This window comes from Colossoma macropomum, unplaced genomic scaffold (genome assembly GCF_904425465.1).
Source record: "Colossoma macropomum unplaced genomic scaffold, Colossoma_macropomum, whole genome shotgun sequence".
Lineage (NCBI taxonomy): Eukaryota > Metazoa > Chordata > Actinopteri > Characiformes > Serrasalmidae > Colossoma > Colossoma macropomum.
The window spans coordinates 38650338-38672542 of record NW_023494795.1 but is presented as its reverse complement, the minus strand read 5'-3'; the positions used below and the strand labels follow the sequence as shown (position 1 = coordinate 38672542).

Here is a 22205-nt window from a genome sequence, read left to right as displayed (position 1 = left end):
TTTCTCACCAAATCTGATTTATTTGTTTGGCTGTTCACAATATCTTTTAAATGTGACCGATATGTGACATTAGTCTGAACAGATTGTGCTCCTAGATTAACTCTGAAAGCTCTCAGCTGCTCATTATTAGAGCGTGACAAAGGCAAAAATGGTGAGATATGCTGCTTTTCAACCGTTCACAGACTTTAACTTCTGTTCGGCGCTGCTGCCATGATAATGCTGAATGATGGTGCATGCAAAATTCCGATCTGAGCATTCACATTAAGGTCACATGGCCATAAATCAGATACGTATCCAATCTAGGACCACAAACGGAAGTGGCTCAGGTCGGATCATCAGATCAGAGTCACATTAGGGAAAAAAAAAAGATTTGTGCCACTTCAACCTGGTAATGTGAACATAACCTAATTGGCCTCGGTTGCCCTCCCTCTCCCCATCACTCGATGCCAGCCAATGTGGGCATCTGTTAGCTTTAATAACAGAATTGGCAATTAGCATTCTCCTCTAAACATGTTGAGCTGTCCAATGACATTGCAGAGAAAGCATGTGCTGGCCTTCAGCCTCCCAGCTTGATAGCCTAGCTAGGCCTAGCTAGCATGAGGAATTGGAAATGACTAAATTGGGAATGTAAAAATAAAAAAGAAAGTAGCTGTTAAATGTATACAGAAGACATAAGGGAAAACAGTACCTACAGTTAATGTTAATTTAAAGGGAACATAAACTGAGGCCTTTCTACATTTCAACACTGAATAACTAGCTAGCTGTCTCTCCTAACTGTCACACTGGCTGGTGCTGTTATGAGTGAATGGCTAGACTTCTCCCTATTTTTCAAATTTCAAGCTACTTTGACTGAGTTACAGAATGGCATAATCATTTTACCGAAAATACCTCAAATGCACATTATCGATATCGTGAAAGATGTCTGATTATTATCGTTTTATTGCCCAGGCCTACCTCCAGGTGTGCCAGATGACATTTCTGTGATACATTCTATGTAGTGTAAATAGAAATGTGCATTGTGCAAAAACTTCAGTGGATGCATGGAAACAGTTGTAGTGTGAGTCCATCATCTCATCAGGTCTTGCAGCCATGAAAGTAAGTTATAGAGATGTAGCCTAGGCTAAGTTCTGTTTATTCTTCTCATGATGGAGGCCAGTCTGAATCTCCACAGCCACACCGTGAAGAGAAAAACTCAGCAATTGTAATGTACAGCATTTGATGTAGTCTAAAGACTTCTTTAAAAGGAAAGGGAAAGGTCATCACCTTTATTTCAAAAAAGTAGTGGTTTATATAGCGTATTTAGGGATGCACTGATACCGATACTGGTATTGGGTATCGACCTGATACTGTGCTCTGTTAGTTGTACACAGAAAAATGCACCAATACAAACATCTGATACCACCTGGTACCATGTGACGTAAGCCTAGTGTAAACTGCCGCACTAATGAACAAATGACTGAAGCTGGCAGTGAAGGAGGGTCTGCTTACACAAAGAACTGTTGCTAACAGCATGTTTACATGCATGTGAGTAATCAGATAATGGAAAACTCCAGGTCTACATGAGTCAGGCAGTAATCAGATTTCTTCTTTGAAACTGGCCAATAAACTCACAGAAGATGTGACAAAAAGGTAATCTAAACTCAGACTTCATGAGTTTTAGGTAAAGTTGCTGAAAATATGAACATACATAATCTAGAAGATGAAGAATTTTGAAATCCTTCATTTCGTCGAGAATGTAGTTGGTTTCAGCGTCGCTTCAAAAGTGTTTAGCTGCGTCTTGCGGCAGCGCCACTTGCTTATTTCCGGTGCCGCCGTCTGTTTTCACACATGCACAGCCTGAAAAATCCAAAAGAAATCAGAGTTTACATGCACTGAGAAATCTGATTACTGAGCTAAAATCCAGCTCTCTTTATTGGATTTCTTAATTGGACTTCTAGACCTTACTCCGATCTAAGAAATCAGAATATGCTGTTTTCATGACCATTTGAATAATCACATAACTGCAGAAATCTGATTATGATGGGATGATAGAGTGCATGTAAGCGCTCTCAGTGTTCTTGCTTGGTACTCAGGTGCACAGCATATTGTTTTGAATGAAGCAGCTTTATTGATCATTGTCCATAGATAGAGCTGTGTGAAGAGGCTGCATTTCACAGACCGAGCATTTTCATACAGTGTGAGCATGTAAATTGCAGGCTTTGTCTGTCAAAATGGTCTGTTCAAATGTACAGTGTGAGTCAATAAAGAACAGAATTTCTAAAATCACACAGTGTAAGCCTGGCTTTAGAGGACATTCAACTACAGCTCAATCAAAAGACTACAAGACACAAAGCTCAAAATGTGACATGCATCAGCCTCGGACATGATTCGAAGCTACAGAGACTGTTGTTGAAAGAGACAGATGAGGAGTGGGGATCAAAACTATGAAACATACTTTATTTAAAGCTGTTTTTGATGTGGAACAAAACACACTGTTCTCCACTGCAGTGTTACCCGATTCAACGTAATTAATGTAGCATAGCTAGCTAATTTTCATGAGTTAGATTTTCATGAGCTAGATTTTAATGATGATACAGCTACTCGATTTCTTAATCGCATTTCTAGACTTTACTCCGATCTAAGAAATCAGAATATGCTGTTTCCATGACCATTTGAATAATCACATAACTGCAGAAATCCGATTATGATGGGATGATAGAGTGCATGCGAGTGAACTTTTAAGTATGTTACTCAGTATGGTATCAGACCAGTAATCAGTGAGTACTAAAAATATGTGCTTGTGCTCAGTCTGGAAAAAATGGTATCAATGCATCCCTAATTGTTTTACTCCCTGGTCATCTATTAAGTGAGCATCTATTTTGTGAAGAATGCTTTTATTGTGCTGGTTTTGAATTCAGTTTATTGGAAAAGTAATAATTTAAAATGCTGCACCAAATATGTACTTAGCTTGTTTATATCTGTGAATACATCGTATTGTATATTGTGATATTTTTGTTTCTTCTGAGTAATGAAGATGCTGTTTTAAGAAATTTTAATACTCTAAAAAGTCATCCTTTCATGCATGGGTCATCCCTAAATACATCAAGAATGACCACTGACTACTAAATTAGTTAGTCCCTACTAAAGGAAATGATTAGAGTGTTAAATTGTTTCAAATGTTTTTCATGTAAACCTTTTCCTTTAAAATCTATTTTTCTGCATTGTTCTCTTTGGAGCAAACTGTGCGATTTTGTGTATGCTCTGGTAAGCATGGGTATCATGTAGAATTATGGTCAATGTTGAAAATGTTACAATGCCTCATTTATTGAATTAAATGGTTTCAGTTGTATTCTTAGTCTTCTCTGCACTGCGCTGACTTTTTTTGCCACAAAAATCATTTGCTGGCTCAGGAAAGAGACAGTAACTACAGTGAGAAGAGTAAGTGTGGGGACTATGAAGTGAAGTTGGTTAAAACCCATGTGGAAGATATTCATTTATACTGCTGCTTTAGTGCTGGTTGTGCAAACGGTACAGATTCAGAGGCGCAGCCAAGGGGTGGCTACCCCTTAACTTTCACTGCCTTTCTGACGACAATGAGGCCGAAGGTGATCGCTCACAGTGGGGTCTGTCTCCTTGGAGGAGTTTATTCCCATCGAGTCCGGCACTCAGCATCTCAGAGGAGGAGGGATGAGAGATGAGAGGAAGAAGAGGACGAATGATGTAAAGGAGCCTCCTCAATGAAGGCGTCGCACAGTGAGGAGAACAGGTTTAGTGAGATCATGCTACACCCAGACAGCCTGACTGACGTGCCTGGTTCTGGTTCTGGACCTGGTTAGAGTTCTCATGCCATTTTCTAAAGAGTTTTGAAAATTCCAGGTCTATTTTTGTGTATTATTATCATATTTGTGCCTAATCCAGTTGCTTTTTTGGTTTAAAACTAGATACTTACCACATAGGAAACAAAGTCATGACTAACCATTTTAGTGTTCCTAATTGCTCAAGTGAACTTTAAAACATTAAATATGAGTGGTCTGAGAAACAGATTGGAGGAACATATATAATCACTAGTTTAGACAGTTTTAAAGTTCACTCCTTTCAATGTTTGGAGGGACCAAGGTGAAAATATAACCGGAAATGGACAAAACAGAGACGTACGGTATTTCCCAATTATGATTTCCATTTCCAGTTGCCATTTCAACTGTATTGTGGCTGCTTGGATCCTCCATATTAATGAACTAAACCAGAATGGGGAAAGAAAAACCAACCAACAACATGTGGCTCAAACATATCCAAGAGGTTTTTCATCAAATGGTGAGGATACGCTCCCATTACTAACCTACATTAACTTGTAGCTACAGAAGCCATCTTCAAACACAAAGGGATAAGTGGGTATATTAAACTTTCTCCAGGTTATACCTTGTGTTGAATGTGGTTGCTTCTTGGCTCTTGTTGGGCTCTGCTTCAGCATACTTTGCCTGCTGGCGTTTCAGGCCTCTTTCCTCAATGAGTTTGGTCTCTGTAAACTCTTTCCTGACCCGTTCCAGGACCCCCGGGCCAAAGAGCACATCCACTGCAGTCATAGCCAGGGCTTTAGCAGCACGGAGGGTGAAAAACTGCGCCTTCTCTGCACCTGCAAACACCGAAACGCAGACGGATGTGCTTCATCACAAGGGTAACGCTATGAAACTGAAAAAAAGCCTCTTTAGAACATGCTACGCTGCCTTAACCTGAGCGTAGGATGTCACAATATCCATTCCAAATCTTCCCAAGGACCCACATGTGTGCTGTCCAAATGTCAATTAGTTTCACAGTAGTTACTCTTGGTATAGTAGTAACTGAATTAAAGACTTAATTTGAAAATATGTTCTTCTGTACAAATAGATACATGTGCAGGGCTCTGCGAATCAAGAAGACATACTAATCCAAAGAAGCTCATTCATTAAAGCCCCAGCGCTTCTCTTCCACTTTCATTACTTGAGTTTTAGACCTATACAGTACTCAAAGTCCTGGAACACACGCAGTAACACTATAACACAGGCAGAGGGAGCTGTCGCCCCTCTTTTCATACTCACCAGAGGCAACTGTATACTCCTCAGTGTGATTCAGTGCATCAGATCCAATGTAGAAATAAGGATGAATCCCTGGAACAGCATGGGTCACATTCCCAAAATCTGTAGAGCCTGATATGAAGAAAAGTGAAACCACAAAGTGGGTGTAGCAGGTTATAAGAGGGCTGGCATTCTTTTCCACACCTTTCTGTCCTTTTAACTTGCAAACAGGCAGAAATACACAACCACGCACATCTCATGCCAAGGAAAAAACAGTTCAGACTGCACTGCCTTATCTATCCGTGGAAGCCCATTCCCACCTGGCAGAGGAGAAAAGACTACCTGTTTTTCCTTCCTTTAGCAAAATTTCAACTCAGTATCTTAATATAATGACTTAGTTTCTTGAAATATTGACTTAGCATCTCAAAATTACGGCACCCTGCTGGTGACATCCCATATAAATAAAAATAATGCGTGGCCACAGCTTATTAATGCACGGAAACAAGATCCTAATGTGTGGCAATGACTTAGTAAGGCATGGGAATAAGATTCTAATGCATGGCCACAATTTAGTAAAGCATGAGAACGAGTTCCTAATGCGTGGCAATGACTTAGTAAGGCGCGGGAACAAGATAATTAAGTCATGATTATGACTTAGTAAGGCGTGGGAACGAGATCATGCCTTACTAAGTCGTGGCCACATGTTAGGATCTTGTTCCCACACCTTCCTGAGTTGTGGCCAAATATTAGGATCCCATTCACATGCCTTACTAAGTCGTGGCCACGCATTATTTTTATTTATACAGGATGTCACAAGCAGGGCTCCATACAAACTAATGACATTCTCTCACGGTTTTGACTGAGTATCTCAGGATTTTGAGTTATTAAGCTGAAATTTTGACATTCTATGCTGAAATAATGAGTGATTACATTTCAAAAAGGTTATTATTTCTGAATAATCAATCATTAATTTGGGATGCTGTATACTTACTTTGAGAAAAGAAGTGATTATTATTATTATTATTATTATTATTATAGTGATTGTAGTGATTGTTATTGTAAGTCAATATTTCAAAAAAAATATCATTTTGTATCTCCTAATGCATCAGAAAGCCAGGTTGAGACCCCAGCTCTCATTATTAGAGTGCTGAGAAAGATGTGAGTCTTATGATGATGTGGCATTGTTTCCATACCAGAAGAGTCCTCTGTGATTAAGTTCATGCCGAGAGCTTTCCCGTTCTCCTCATACAGGCCTTCCAGCGTGCGGTTCCTCAGGATTTCATAAAACTCATTCTTCGCATACAGGATCTCGACCTTTGAGAAACAAAGTCCTCCCACTTTACTTTATAGTGTACTGTGCACTAGCATTACATCTATAAATGACTCAATCTGTTATTTTACATTAAGGTTGAAAAAGTTACCATGTTTGAGATACAAAGTTTTGTCCTGAGTGATGATACAGTGGTTCTGTCAACTTTAAAGTGTTTATAACCTGTTAACACAATGATCAGCATCACAAGTTTTTTAATATCATTAACACGCTTTATTAGTTTGACCCTTCAAACCATCCAGCACTGCTGTTATGACTCATATAGTTATAACAAACCACACCACCTTTAAATTTGAGCAATTAAGACAATTGTGATTAACTGAGACTAACTACACAAAAGAATGCCGTGAATTGCAATGAATTATTTTAATCATTTGACACTGTTATATATGGCATATAGGCCATCACACCAACGTATGCTGCCATGTAAAGAATGTAATGTCATATTAAAGGGCATGATGACTAAATGACAAGGCTTTGGGCAGCAAGTTCCAAAGCTGGTAGATTTTGTTTTTACTCAACATTTATCATTTGTAACATTACTACTTTTTGGCAATCCAAAACAGGGTGTGGCAAGCACAACATATCTACCCCGTCACACAAAATAAAGCTTTTAAACTAAACTTTTTAAACAAATTTTTCCAATATTCACAGCAATGTCATGTAATTTACTGTCAAAAAACTGATGTGAGAAGGTTTACGTTTGATAACCGAGAACGGCAGCTGGTTTAGCCTAAAATATTCCACCCTGTCATGTTCCCCTTCACAGCTTCAGTCTAACTGGATTGTCTTTCTCATTTAGTACAAAAACGGCTTACCGAGGGGAGAAAATTGTTTTTGGAGAGTGCAATGAGTATGTAGCAAGTACTGCATGTATGTAGCTATACTATGGAGGACTAAAAGCATGTTTGTTTAATGAAAACATTTCAAAGGAGCATGGCCATTTGGCACTGATCATGTGGAATGACAAAGGGGAATTCCAATGATTTTCTGTCAGTGCAATGTAAACAAAGTCATTCAGAGTGGTTTGATGTATATTGGTCTGTTGTAGAGAAACATACAGACTCAGATTTCTTTACAGTGGTGGTGATGGGAACCAGGCTCATGATGTATACAACACAAATATAGCCCATTTTTTTTACTATCCAAAACCACCAGTGAACCTACACATCTTCAGAGTTTAATATGTAATGTTGATGATGGCAAAATAGTGGAAAATCTGAAAAAATTACATTATCTTTGGGGGCTGCTTTGCCTCACAACACCCTGCATGTACAGCTCCACCATGAACAGTTTAAAATAAATGGATTAACAAGTCGTTTTAGGCCTAAACTTAATCACAAAACTATCGTAAAAAAATGTCTCAGGTATCAGGAAGCATATTCATAACCACTTCATGTAATAACTTTCTGTGAGGGAGCTTTTAGAGGCTTTAAACTCTTCAGACATCTGGTTCCTATCACCTGTGAACAATTCTGCCTCAGTACATTTCTCTAGAACAAAGCATTTCACACCAAACCACTCTAAATCACTTTGTGCTCACCTTTTAGTGATGTTGAAACTTTGAAAAATTGGTGGAGTTCCCCTTTAAGCCCCTTCAGTGCTTGTAGCACATAGAAATCTTATTCTTCACACTTTTAAATTAGATGTTTATGTTAGAAATGAACACATTACTCACTACTACAGCGCTCTGGCAGTGTGTAGTAGCAGCGCTATCTGCATTTCCACACATTCTCGTGTGTTAAAACGTGTGAGACAACGTGATCGAAAAAATCTGTGAAAAGCTTCTACAGCGAGGCAGTCATCACTATGGAAACAAGCACCATGTGAGTCCTGTTTACACGGTTAAGGGGAGCGGCTGTGTTCCAATTGGCATATTTGCTTTCTGAGCACTAGCACACTGGCTATGAACACAGGCTAATGTAAATTTACCACTCGACCAGCACACAGTACCACTATTGGTACACTGGCTTGTACAGTGTAGCAAGAACATTGCAAAGAGAGATATCCTGGCAAGTGGAATTGTTTTAAATCGAGTCAAAATATTTAATATTTAACACAATTTTTTGGGACGCATTTTTGGGACGTCTGGAAAATATTTTCATTATATAATATACCTATACAGAAAATAAATACATGCACAGTGTATGTATCAAATACATTAGAAAATGTATGAAAATGGCCAAAAGATGTTTTATATTTAAAGTATTTTAGTGTTTGAAATACATTTTGGAACAAAACAATGTATTTGATATGTAAAGTCAAAATAAGTTAACACATTTTCCTGCAAATTTTCCTGCACAATTTCTAGGTATATTGGAAAAAGTCAAAGAAAAATGTTGTTTTATTTTTTCCCACTATGTTAAATTCAGCAAATAAACAGTAATAGTGTGTCATAATGTGCAGAGGTGTATTCTCTGTAGAGCAGGCATGTCAAACTGGGAACCTTCCAGGCCAAAGTGCTGTGAAGGTTAGCGTTTACCCTCATCTAACGCTCTGAATTAACGAAGGCCTAATTAGCCAATGAGCTGAATCAGGTGTGTTTAATGAGGCAGTGTGCTGAAGTCTGCGGTGCTTTGGCCCGTGAGGACTGGAACCTGACACATGTAAGTTATTTTCACTTAGAAAATCAACAAAACATCATTTGACCAGGGGCGCTTTTGCATACAACAGTAAAAAAATGCCTATGTATTTTTTCCGTATGGATACGTAATATAACTTCACTTGCCAAAATGTAATGTAAGGTAGTGTAGTGTAAACTTGCCAGTCCATCCAGTGCTTAGTAAAGTTCAAACCACCACAGCTGGAACACAGAGAAATGCTGCCTTCCAGTCACTGACTGTGCTGTAAATGGTCTTCTAATCTCTGGAAAGCCTCTCATCACTGCTGTGCAAAAGTCAGAGGCCACTTTTGTATTTATTTAAGTCAAAAATCATTAATAAGTAGTTACAACAAAACATTCAACAAGGGCAACAGTGACGTGTTGTTAACAGTAAACCCACATTCATCTGTACTGTTAAACCTCAGATTTTACTGGTTACTTATCTTACTTTGTCTTCTTGATCAGTCAGCATTACACGTGTCTGCTATTCATGTGTATCAGATATAACAGGTCACACTTTTTTGTTAATGTGTTGTAACTGTTTATTAATGATTTGAAGGTGTTTGTGTAAGTACCTAAATAATAATATTAATAAGTTAAAAAAATTCCTAAACCCTTTATAAAGGTAGTCTTATTCTAAAGTGGTACCCAGAAACCTCAACAACTAAATATAATATCAATACATTCAGTATTTACAGTGTCCACTCTGCATTTATTACAGCTTCCATTCTTTTCAGGAGACTCACTTTCAGTTCTTGAAAGAAATCTGCAGGGATATTTTTCCACCTCCAAAGGTTCAGTCTTAGAAGTTGGTTGAATCTTTGCTTTTAACAGTCCAAGTACTCCCAATTACAAATTTTCGACTCATCAAACCATAAAACTTCCTTCCACATCTCAGATGTCCAGTTTCAGGGTTCTAGTGCATTTCTCAGTAAGGGCTTCTTGACAGCTACACATCTTTTCAGACTCACAGTGTTCTTAAAATGGAAGGATGGACAGAAACAACTGTGGATTTTCTTCACATCTAAAGAGTGGAGCTTGATTCCCTCAAAGATGAGTGCTGTTTGTCTGATGGTGACAGTTTTGGTGGTCCTCCAGGTCTTGCACTGTTGTTAAGGGTTCCATTTTCTTAGAAATTTGTAAGGCAGCTGAGGTGAGTGTGGGTAGCGGCTTGTGTGAATGTCAGTGTCTCTTTCAAGAGGATTCTAATGTCAGTGACTCCTGACAGCTTTTGTTGGGTGGGAACAACTGAAAATGTTTAGTCTTAAGGTTAGAGGAATGGAAGTTATGGTCAGGAAGGATGGGTAAAGTGGCTGCAGGTGCACAAAAGTACAGAGTGGATGAACTAAGTCTTGGAGGCTTTTGTAGACACCCTCTACATAGAACACACTTCTGCACATTTTAATGAAAAATTACTGTTTATTTGCTGAATTTAACATGTTGGGAAAAAAAACAAAGCATAAAATGTGGACTGTGCAAAAGTTATGGCATACTTTATATTATATGTATTATTTTCTATTAATGTCAAAAACAAATTAGAAACTGTGCACTAAAATTATGCACATGCATATTTAAGTGTGTTCTCTGTAGAGGATGTGTTAACATATTTTTTTAGAAAATCAACAGAACGTCAGTACGACTGCACATAGTGTAATTACTAGTATTACTAGTATCACTACTCACTATATAGTGAATAGCACGTAGTTATAGACTGACTCAGCAGACAGCGCTACACAGCAACAAAGCAGGCATCTGCTTTCATATCCTAGAAGCTTACTGTCTGTGAGCCAGTCGAATTCTGTCATGCTTATTTCTGGCTCACTAACCGTTTGAAAAGCAGAGCACGCTAGCAAAGCTTTGTAGAGAGAACATAAGTACTTTTAAGCATATTGGAGCGCATGCAGCGCTCAACAGACTGACCTCACAGCCTGTTGCCATGGCAGCAGCTCTGAAGCAGGCCTCCGCCTTGGCTCTGATGGTGGGCAGGTCCCTGTGGGAGGGGGTGCGTAAATAATACTCCAGCTCACTGTAATCAGGGATGATGTTGGGCTTCACACCTCCATGCTTTATGATCCCTGAAAGACACGACAGTTCAAACACACTCGTGACAACATCCACATTAGCTGCTCAGACCACACTGAGAAACTAGTATGTTTGTTTTGACTATTTTCAAATGATAAAACTTCTACTCAGTTACAGTCATGCAATGTTTATTTGCCGGGTTTAACATACTGGAAGAAAGTAAAACATTAAATATAAAACGTGACAACTTTTGAATAGGCCACATTTTGTTTTATTTTCCCCAGTATATTAATTTCAGCCAATAAACAGTGATCGTGCATCACAATGTGGATGTGTTAACTTTTTTTCACCTTAAAAATTGGTGTGTCATTTGACCAAGGGTGCTTACATTTTTGCATACAATTGTATATTTATGTAGTCCACTATAATCATAATATTTCATTCCTAATTCATTTTTTGGGTTTAATTTCATTTCTGTGCTGTTAGTTCAGCACCTGGGTCGGTTTAATCTTGCTACCACCTTCCATTTTAAAGCTTTAGCATTTTATTTAAGACCAAAAGGATCCCAAAAAGAGAAAAACAGAACCTAACAAACTTCAGTTGCTATGCAGAAAAATACTGTATGTTCCAATGCAGTTCAGTGCTGAACTGAAGTTGCTTAATGGTAAATATTTTTATTTTTAGTCTTTATCTCATTAAAATACCTTTGCACATTATTTTGATTTGAGGGAGGTTTTAGGCCACTTTACCTGCATTTAAAACACATTTATCAAAACAAAGGATGCAAATAAATTGGCTGCTATAGAAGATTTCCAGGTTGGCAGATAAAAAATTAAAAATAGTTAAACATTCTGTGCTACACAGGCTTTTTTGGGAAGATGTAGGCTTGAAGCAACGGTCCACTCACAAGCTAGAAAACCGCTGAGGGTAAACGAATGCACATGCTTTTAACACCATCTTTTTTATCATTCGCACAGCAAAATAGACACGAGACTAAATCTGTGTAATGTCCGTAGAACTTTGTTGTGATCTGTGAATTTCCAGTACATAGATCTGCTTAACAGTTTCGGTGTGGAAAAAAAGGCCTATCTGGCTCGGAGGATGGAGCAATACTGGAGCAATTTCGGAGCAAAAAAGAACACAGATGCCCCCTGAGCAAAATCACGTCGCTCTGCTCCCAAACCACACTCACGCTCACATGCTGGGCTAACAACAGTGGAAGCTTGTGAACACTTACCAGCGTCAAAACTGCATGTCTAAATCATCCCACGCTAGCCTGAAACTAGCTGTCTCAAATGGTTTTCTGATGCTGTTTGATGAATTTGAACAATCGCTTTAACTCTGCGGTAATGTTGCTCACCATGGATCCTCCAGGCAGGCCTGAGCTGCTGCCGGAGCACAGAGAGGTTGCTGTAGGCCATCACGGCAGCATCTAATGCATTCACACCTTCCCAGGGGTATGCAGACGCATGAGATGCTCGTCCATGGTACTTCACCACCACACTGCAGAGTTAATGCAACATTGATACTGCCATCAGTCACAAATGTCAGCAATTAATTAAAATCTATTTAAACTTGTTTCAAAATTACAGTCACGCGTAAGTCTAAAGTTCACTCAAAATGCTTTGTTTAAAGTGTTTTTATTTTTTTATCATAACGTGCATAGTCACAGCTGCAAACGCAGGTAAACAATACTGAAAGTAGGGGGTGCTGCAGTAACCTCAGCATCTCCCCAGGAGTTTAAAAACTCCACATTTTTTAAATACAAATGCATAATCAGATCAATCAAATGCAAGTAAAGTCATTCCGAGTGATGTGATGTGAAACTCACAGAGTCAGAACTGCTCACAGTGGTGGTAATTGGAACCAGACGTCTAAATCTTGCAATGCCTTTAAAAGCTACATCACAGAAAGCTGTTATATGAAAAGGTTATGAAATGCTGCCTGGGCCTGAGATACTGTTTTAGAATTATTTTGACCTAAAATGTATTTTTTTAAACGCTTTCATTGCAGAGAGATAAAGCAGGCAAAATAAGGCAAAACATTCCCCAAAGAAACCTCATTATGATTATGGTCATCAACATTACATGGAAAAACTCAGAAAGCATGTTCTGGTTAACAGGTAGTTTTTGATAGTATTTAAAAAGGCTACATTTGTATTATAGACATTGCAAGTCCTGGTTCCTGTCAGTCTGTAGGGTTCTCTACAATTGAACACTTAACATTTAAATTAACACTTAAAATTTTGCTCTGGATATCAGACACGCTTTGTCTATGCCAGTTATAACTGTACACTAGGAAGTGACCCCTATTTCAGAAACAGCACTATGCAAACATGCCTCAATATGGCCCCCTGCCCTGTAATCTATTCTGGGAGTAGGCCAGGGCACTGCAGCCCTGAGATAGCAAGAGCAAGCATCTCGTCTGGCATGAAGCTTGCCTCCTACTACTCGGTCACAGCTTGGTTATCTTTAAAAGGCAAGGCCTGAGCCTACAGTGTTTACTCTAGACCAAGGGAAGGCTAAAAGGGGATGTTTTACAGATCATTAACTAATAACACTAAAACTTTGCAAAGCTTCACCAGAACTCTAAATTACACAGATTTTCAGGTTACCTTAAGCATAGTTAAATTGGCATGTTTGACGTCTTTAGATTTGAATGGGAGCTCCAAGGCTAACGTAGCTAACAATAATGTAGCTAACAAATAAAGCCAACTGTGCAAACTGCATGGTTAAATGTAACACATTATTAAATTAAACTAAATATCTGACTGGTTGATTGACCACACTTGGGTAAAATTAGGAAAAGTATGTAAATTTATGACAATTGTTGGACAAAATATTGCTTTAATGAGTTATCCCAGGCATGACTTCCTGTAATATACAAACTCACTTCCACAAAAGTTGGGACTGTAGCTAAAATGCACATAAAAACAGAAAGCAGTTATTTGTAAATTGACATGTATTTGAATGAACACAGTACAAAGACAAGATATGTAATGTTTTATCCTATTTAGTTTTCAAATATATATTCACTCTAAAACTGATGCCTGCATGTTCCAAAAAAGTTGGGATGGGGCAATTTCATTTCATTTCAGCAAGGGATTGGAATGATTTAAGGTATTTCACCCTCTGCAGTGCATAATATAACTAAAATCCAGGAAAAGTCTATGTGAGTAAATGACAAGGCCAAAAACCACAACTCAATGCCTGTGACCTTCATCTGTAAAGGCATCATTAACGGCAACCACATTTTGGAGCCACATATGCTACCTTCTAGACACCGTCTTTTTCAGGGACGTCCATGCTTATTTATACAACAAAACACCAGGCCATATTCTGCATGTTACAACAGCATGGCTGTGTAATGATAGAGTGCGGGAGTTAAACTGACCTGCTTGCAGTCCAGAACTGTCTCACACTGAAAATGTGTTGCATTATTAAGCTTTAAAATATGATGACAAAGACCCTGTTTGGATGTGCAGCTAAAAACTAGTATAACAGAAGTATTGCACAATATTAAGCTTTCAATACTGGATCGGTTTGGGCTATCAGTCCTCAGATTATTAAGTGCTATTAAAGGGCAGGTGATATAACACAGTAGTAAACATGTTCCTGTCCCAACTTTTTTGAAATGCGTTGTATGTATCACAGAATTTTCTAATCACTGCTTTCTTTCTGTTTTTTAGCATTTCACATACTGTCCCAACTTTTTTGGAATTGGGTTTGTAATATTTTTTTACTCATGTTCAGCCACATCAGGGATGTAGGTCGCGTCCTCCTGAGAGGGATGGGCCATTAACACGACATCCAGACCCTCAAAGGCTCCTTCCCGCAGCAGGTCAATCTTCCCCCCACCTTCCTCTTCTGCTGGAGTTCCCAGCACAGTCACCTGCCAATCATCAGTCATTAGTACACATTATAGAGACTATGGAGTGTATTATCTTATGAACTGCGCACTATGCAAATATGCATAGAAGACATTACTGTATACAGCTCTTTGTGCATTTTACTAAAAGTTTCAAATTGCACTGCTATGACTGCATCAAAGTGATGCCTTGCCCAAAAATCAAACCTACAGAATTTTCCCTTACACCAACTGTAGGCTATCAGCCAACATGTTTGGTGGCCGAACATTGCTTCTTTTAACTGGCACTATGATGCTAACGTAGCCAAGTACTGGAAGGTTATAGCACTGTGAACACTGTAAGCCAATATCATCATATGTTAATCTCAATCCACGTTAAGTAATCCAAAATAGATTTGCGTATGTGGTTTCTGACACTGTATGACACACTGTTTTCTAAAAACACTGACAAAGTATGTCGCACATCAGAAAATTTAACTATTGCTACATCCGCATGCTTATTTTCATCCTACGGTGGTTCCGCAGTAGCCCCCGGACTCTCCAAACTGAGATTTTCCTGTTGAAAAGCTAGAAAAAGTGGGAAGAACTTAAGAAAAAAAAATACACCTACTTTGGGAATGATTTTTGGGGGTGGGCTGTTTTTGATTCAATGTCTTCTCAAATGCAGAAGGAAGGCATATAGCTAACGTTACTGCTAAGAAACTGAATGTCTTGATGTAGCCATAACTGTAGCGTCCGTCTTCAAATTATCATTATGATGGAGAGAATGGATTACTCAAACGACAGAAAAGACTCAACAAGGACAACAAGCCAAGAACTAGGGTTAGCATGGTAGCTACCATAGCTATGTACTTTACCTCAGTTTGGCTTCTTTTCTCTGGCTGAAAGGGTAAAAACTTGTCTCTGTTGTCCAGTTTGTGCCAAACAAACACTGAATCACTGTTTTCTTTTTACAATTTTAATGAGTGAAGTAAGAGTTGCAGTAATGCCAGTATGGTTGTGTTTATTAGCCTGTATGTCAGTGGCTAGGTTCGCAGTCAGAATTGGTTGACATTACAGTACAATGCACTACAATGGCTGTATGATGTATTTGCGCAATGCATGCTGTATACTGTAGGGGGGAAAACAGTGATAAATGAAAATATGAAAACAGTTTAACTTTATTATATATATATAATATAAAAAAAAAAAATACTGCAGAATACTGCATAAGACCACAAATAACATTAAACTCTAGTTTTAGGCTGGAATGCCCTTGTAACTCAACGCCAGCTGCTCACCAGCATTGGTGACAAGGTAAAATGGTGTAAATTAGATCTAATTTGGCTGAAACGTTCTTGGTCTATGAAGATGCACCTTGACGCGGACAGGACAGGCTGCAACGCTCTCCACTGCAGCCCTCAGGCCCACTGCTGCTGCAGCTCCAGCTTCTGCTATCAAGTTGTGGCCACATGCATGTCCTATTCCGGGCAGAGCGTCATATTCGCACAAGAATCCAATGTTTACTATGGGGTCGCTGTCTCTGCCTCCCACCGGCCCCCAGGAGGCAAGGAACGCAGTGTCCAGTTTGAAGTGCGGCTCAACGTTCCACCTGGTCTCCTCTTCAAAAAAACGCACCAGTATGTCATGAGACTGCCTTTCTTCGTATGCCAGCTCCGGGCAGTGCCATATGGCCGTTCCTAATCGATGGAGTTTGTCCCTGGCCTGGTCAATGGAACTGCAGACCTGCTGCTTCAGTTCTCGCAGGTTTCCAGACATTCCTGTATGCACAAGAGCCACTGCACTCAGGTGCGAATGAAGAAAGCATGCACTGAATCACGTCTACATTGAGACAGAGGTTCAGTCATCAACGCACTTGGTTGCTCAACTTTATAGGTCAATAAATCTCCTGAAAGGCCCTAAGTTACTGCTTACATGGATGAGTTTACTGTATGTCAGGTCTCTTGTGGATAAATGCCTGGTCAGCCTTGGAGAAGCTGGCACTCTACAGCGTGCTTCAGCAGATGGCCCTGTCCGTAACGTGAACTGTTTCCACAAGCTGTGCATTGTGATCAGTGAAGTATGAGGCACAGCACGTAGAGCTGGGAAACAGGATAAGTTACCATCGTGATCATAACTTCACGTCATAATACGTTTTTCTTAAGATATCATGGATGTCATCAGTACTTCTAGAATGCTGATCTACTGCATATATATAAAAAAAAGACACTGATTTAGATTTAGACCAAGTACAGCGAGTTGTAAACAACTATTGCATGGTCACTGAACAGTCACAAGCAGTTGATTGGCTGTTAGCCCATAATGACACCATCTTATTTAACCATCTTTTTTTAACCAGCTGTCAAGTTTTTGTTTTTGTCTTTTTAAAAATGACTTTTGTGCACTGTGTACATTTAAAATTTTTGTATACGTTTCTCCAACGGTCTCTTAACAGGTGGCGGCACTAATTCAGCTGGTTCTTCCAGGTTATTTCCATTCGCCCTCAGTGCAGAACAGAAATAGGTCACAAGTGTCAAACCCCAAGCTCTGCCGTGACACGCTCGACTCGACACGTCAGCTAATTATTAAGCCCTTTGTGCACTGAATCATGTCTTAAGGATTAGAACTCGACATCCCTGCAGGAGATAAAGAGAACAGTTTGATTTCAACTGCCAGGCGGCTGCAGTCCCTCAGCCGGTTGAGGAGAGGTGAACTGGCACAGGGTGGAATATTACGCAACAGTATGCCACAGCAATCGCAGCACTTGGGTGTTGTGTAACCTTTTTATGTCTGTGACGCGGCTGCAAAACAGCATTTAGGTGAAGAGCGTAAGCTGGGCTAGGAGTGGATTGATAATTAATGAGAACAGTTTAAAGTGCAGTACTCTGCAAACGCTGTCATTCCAATAGCACGTCAGCGTGGCAGCACCTAGACAACACTGTCTTTTTAAATCCCTAAGACATGTAGGGAAAAAAAAACAAAAAAAAAAAAACATGCAAATATAATAGGGATGGCCAAATTCTTTATTTCAACAATTTTAAATAAAAACGTTCATAACGTTTCTCTTACCAATTGGATAAATGGGAATGCAAGTTAATTTGTTTTCTTTAAAACAGACTGCAGACAAAAGGTTCAAAACAATTATTGTTGCAACAAAATGTGTTGGGTTTCGGCAATACAAAAACAACGTCTTAGGCTGTGTAAAGTTTAGTCAAAAGAAAAGAAAGAAAAGAATGCTGGTAGCTGCCTGGCTTTCTCCATACACATGTAAACACCTCACAACAATCAGGCCTTCTCTTTCGCAGTAAACATCATTCTCAGTACGACAAGTACAACATTCAATAAACCAGGGCAAATGCTGTGAATGCTACGGAAAAGGAATAAAATAAAAAATAATAAAAAGTGTCCTTATCCATTATCAGAAAGATCAGTGCTTGCGGACTGGGATAAGAAACCAAGGATTTTGGAATTGCTGTTTGTTATTTGTCCATTTTGCTTCGGTTGTAGGCAGTGCTCCTCATACGCGACCAAAGTCCTTTCTTTTAGACTTACACTCCTTCTCTCCATCGTCTGCTGAGCCCCCTTCCTGGACAGTCCCACTCCATAAACAATGCAGGCTCTCTATGCAGTGCATTCAGGCATAGCAGCCACAAGACGTGTGGATGGGTTCACAGAACCTTACAGCGCCACACTCTCGTCGATTCTCACACCTTAAAGGGACCCGTGTTGGTTTTTCAGTCTTGTGCAAAATTGTAAGCAAACTTCTTACATGCAATGTGCCCCAAAAATGGCTCCTGTAGCTTATCAGTACACTTTAAAAGAGCATACCACCAGATCATGATATACCATGATGAACGTCATCATGTGACTCATAAGCCTCAGTAACAAAACTAGATTTACTCTTCTGTTAAAATTAACATCAAAAAAATATACACATATATTACATGTCTTACAGTATTTACATTTACACAAGTTTGTTTAAAAGAAAAAACCCATTTAACACAAGGCCGCTTTCGTAACACAAACGCAAGACATTTTCCGAATTACGGTCGAAACTCAATACTTCCTGTTGCAACAAGCTATGTTTCCAGTCTTTTGCCTGATTGTCCGATGCCAATTTGTCCGATGCTGTTAAGGTGTTTGGGTGACAATTCAGAGTTCAAATTTGGACGAGTAGTTTAGAAGCCGAATCATGGTTTGGCTTGGACCTTCAGCAGGGTCTTTAGATGCACAGACATCTGCTCTCTGCTGCTGTCGGAATGTTTAGGGCCGTTCTCGCCCACCCAGTGGCTGGGGGGTTTGGGCAGCACGCTCGGCGATGGTGGCTCGCTGAACTTGGCTCCGGCGTATGTTTTCTCTCCATCTTTGAGGCTCTCCTCTGGTGAAGGCTGAGCGGGGTACACGTTTGCATTTCTGCTAGCCTCTACTGAGCTCAGAGGCCTCTTCCCTTCCCTGCGGCTGGCGATGAGAAACAATGGAGGGCTCTGCTGATTGCTGCTCTCACATTTCTTTGCCAGCGTAATGCTGCCGGTTGTGTTGTTGAGCCTGTTCTTCTGACTGCGTGCATTCAGGTTTGAAGTGGACTGCTCATGTTTGCTCGGGCTGTGGATGGATTGCCCATTCGACTGGTTTCCTCTTTCCACCTTTCCTGTTTTCGATTTCAGCAGCTGAGGACAAAAGAAACATGGCCGATAAGTCAGGGTAGTCAAATTTTCTAACATCTTTTACCCTAAAGTTGGCTTTGCCACTTAAAAACATTCAAAGGACAGCACTTGGTCTTGCATTCATGAACAACAGCTCAAACTGCACGTAGGCCCTTTATGCACCGCCCTCTGCCGTGCATTTTCACCCTCGCTTCCTTCCGTGTTTGGCTCTGCTCCTGCAGGCTCAGGTTCAGTAGAACAACACTGCAGGCAGACATGCCACGAACAGAGCGGATGGAATTGTAAACAGCTGTTAGATGAGCACTCTGTGCAAACCAGCTCTGTCTGTGGTGAACAAGATCCTCATTAGAGGCCAGTGACGTGGGTTTCTCCACAGGGCCTTTCGGTTTCGACGGGATCCGATTTACCACACGATGGTTGACCAAAAGCTACACACTTAAAAAGATAGCTTAAAGGCAATGAAGCTATATAGAACCATATTCATGCTTAAATAGGTCTTCACACAGTGAAATGATTTTTCACTTTGATGGAGAATGCACTGTACATGGTTCTATCTGGAACCTTTTTGAAAATGGTCCTATAAAGCACCAAAATTGGTTCTTCTATTGTTTCAAGCTTGACACCATAATAACAGCAACAACCTTTTTGGTGCTATAAAGCTTATAACATTGTAATATCATAACGTTGCTCCATATTAACACACTTGTCTATGTTCACTTTTCTTGCTATGTATAAAGGAAACTAACTCCACCTTAACAAGAAATGTAACCTGCCCTAGGGAGACTGCATCAGACGAGAGAATAAGGGAACATCTACAGATATTGTACCTCTCCCTCCTCTGCAGCAGCTTTAGAACCCTGTTTTCTTGGGCTATTATAGCTATCATACTCCCACATCCATCAGCACGTTGACAAATGAGTGCTTTAAACTTCATATTCTTTCCAGAGCAAATGCTAAAGGGAGACTTTCCTCTACAATGCGTGTTGAAAGCACGACTGCCAAGTGATCAAACTATTCAAAGGTCCAAAACAATTCGTTGACCTTCATCCACCTCGTCCCCCTGCAGGAGTGTCTCAACGAATGAAAAACATGAGATAAAAGACCTATGGCAAACGAAAGGTGTTATATTTACCTCCTTTTTGGCTCCTGTTTTTAAGTGCGTCCCCGCGTTCCCCGCCGCTCGGTTGGCTGGCAGTTCGGTGGCTGGTGCTGCGGTTCTGGAGGCGGCGTTGCTGCTGTTGTTGTTGTTGATGTCGGCCAGGCGCACTTGGTTGTTATTGCTCCTGAGTTGCCTCTGGTGGTGGTAGTGCTGCTGCTGACCCTGGCTCTGGCCATGTTTGCTCTGCAGGCTCGTCGCCGTGCGGACCCGGCGAGCGCCTTTCTTAAGCAAAGCTCGCCGGGACGCGTTGAGGTTGGAGCGGGCAGAGGAAGTCATAACCACCCCCGAAGGCGGCTTGTTGTTCTCCACGTCGTCCAGGCTTGATTCGATGCGACGACCCAGTGCTTCTCCCAGCATAATTTCGACGCCGCCGCAGGGCGGTAAGGGAGGATACATTGAAGGTGAACAAAATAGGCAGCAAGTTCAGAAATGTGTACAGCTAACTAGACAGTCAGCTGCGCTGTGAGAACAAGTTGATTAGAGCGAGCGAGTTTAGGCGCTGCGCTAGTTAGCCAGCGAGCTAACGTATTACCACAGGCAGAAAAACGCTTTTTTCCGCTCAAGTCGCCGCTTCGGTGGGTTTTTCTTCTCGAAACGAGAAAACTGCGTCGAATATATTTACTAACAACCCAAATGTCGTCGTTTTAGACGCTGAAAAGGCTCGTAAACACGACCTAAAAAAGTTTCAGTCGAGATGGCGCAGCTTGAGCTGACTTCGCCGAAATGGCGCAGAACGGTGGCTAACGCTAGTTCCGGCTCGCAGTAGCGCCGCGGAGTGAACCCTCCCTCCCACTGCCGAACAAAGGAAAACAAAAGAGATGAGAAACGACAAGCTCTGTTTGTTCCCTTCGTTTGAAACTTTTACAAACTTAAAGGGAAAAAACTCCGCGTCGAAGAAAAACGCCTAGCTATCGTTAGCTATAGCTATCAAAACAATAGAAGCAGGTTTAGTCAGCGCCTCAGAGCGACGGAGCGCCACAAGTTGAGAACCGGTGCTGTTTTGCGTCTCGTGCTCTGAATGTAGGGAAGCACGCCTGTAATATGTTCTCGGGGACGGTTCGAGAAGCAGGTTTGAGACTACGCTTAGATCAGCTAAAGGATTTAAGATTTCATTGCTTATTGTTCGCAAATCTTGCCCGTTTTGGAGTTTCCCAGACTGCTCAACTCCAGCGGGGCGTGGCTCCGTCCAAGAACCGAAACCACGTCACAAAGGATGGAAGACGGACGTTTCCAAAAATGGTCATCGCGTCCGGTGCATTACGTAATCGAAGGGCGAGGATGAAGAGCAGATTACTGTCCTCAATTCTGTCAACAGAAACAGAAAAATACAGCTAACATGTTTCTAACATTTATAATAAATGAGCAACCCTCAGATCCTATTTCCTAAATTCCCACTGTCTCCCTATATAATAAAATCACATCCACTTTTTACTCTCATCTACTTTTTACTTTCTCTGCTTCCAACAGAGCAAATAATGCAATATATGTTAGATCAGTGTGGGCTATTGTCTTTAGAGCAGCTGTGTTACTTCTTGAGGTAAGCTTGAACACACCC

General features: G+C 40.4%; 2 protein-coding genes across 2 annotated transcripts; both read right to left on the bottom strand.

Moving 5' to 3' along the window:
• Positions 1-1728: 1728 nt before the first annotated feature.
• On the bottom strand, positions 1729-17697 carry LOC118815937 (peptidase M20 domain-containing protein 2-like). Its single transcript, XM_036582372.1, has 8 exons — positions 16205-17697; positions 14724-14872; positions 12342-12484; positions 10880-11034; positions 6221-6341; positions 5052-5159; positions 4396-4609; positions 1729-1836 (listed from the first exon to the last, which is right to left on the bottom strand). The coding sequence occupies exons 1-8, from the start codon at positions 16604-16606 to the stop codon at positions 1797-1799; spliced, it is 1332 nt and encodes a 443-aa protein (XP_036438265.1). The 5' UTR covers positions 16607-17697; the 3' UTR covers positions 1729-1796.
• A 135-nt stretch (positions 17698-17832) lies between these two features.
• On the bottom strand, positions 17833-21861 carry pnrc1 (proline-rich nuclear receptor coactivator 1). The gene is made up of 2 exons (XM_036582374.1): positions 20624-21861; positions 17833-19494 (listed from the first exon to the last, which is right to left on the bottom strand). The coding sequence occupies exons 1-2, from the start codon at positions 21044-21046 to the stop codon at positions 19018-19020; spliced, it is 900 nt and encodes a 299-aa protein (XP_036438267.1). The 5' UTR covers positions 21047-21861; the 3' UTR covers positions 17833-19017.
• Between the last annotated feature and the right edge of the window lie 344 nt (positions 21862-22205).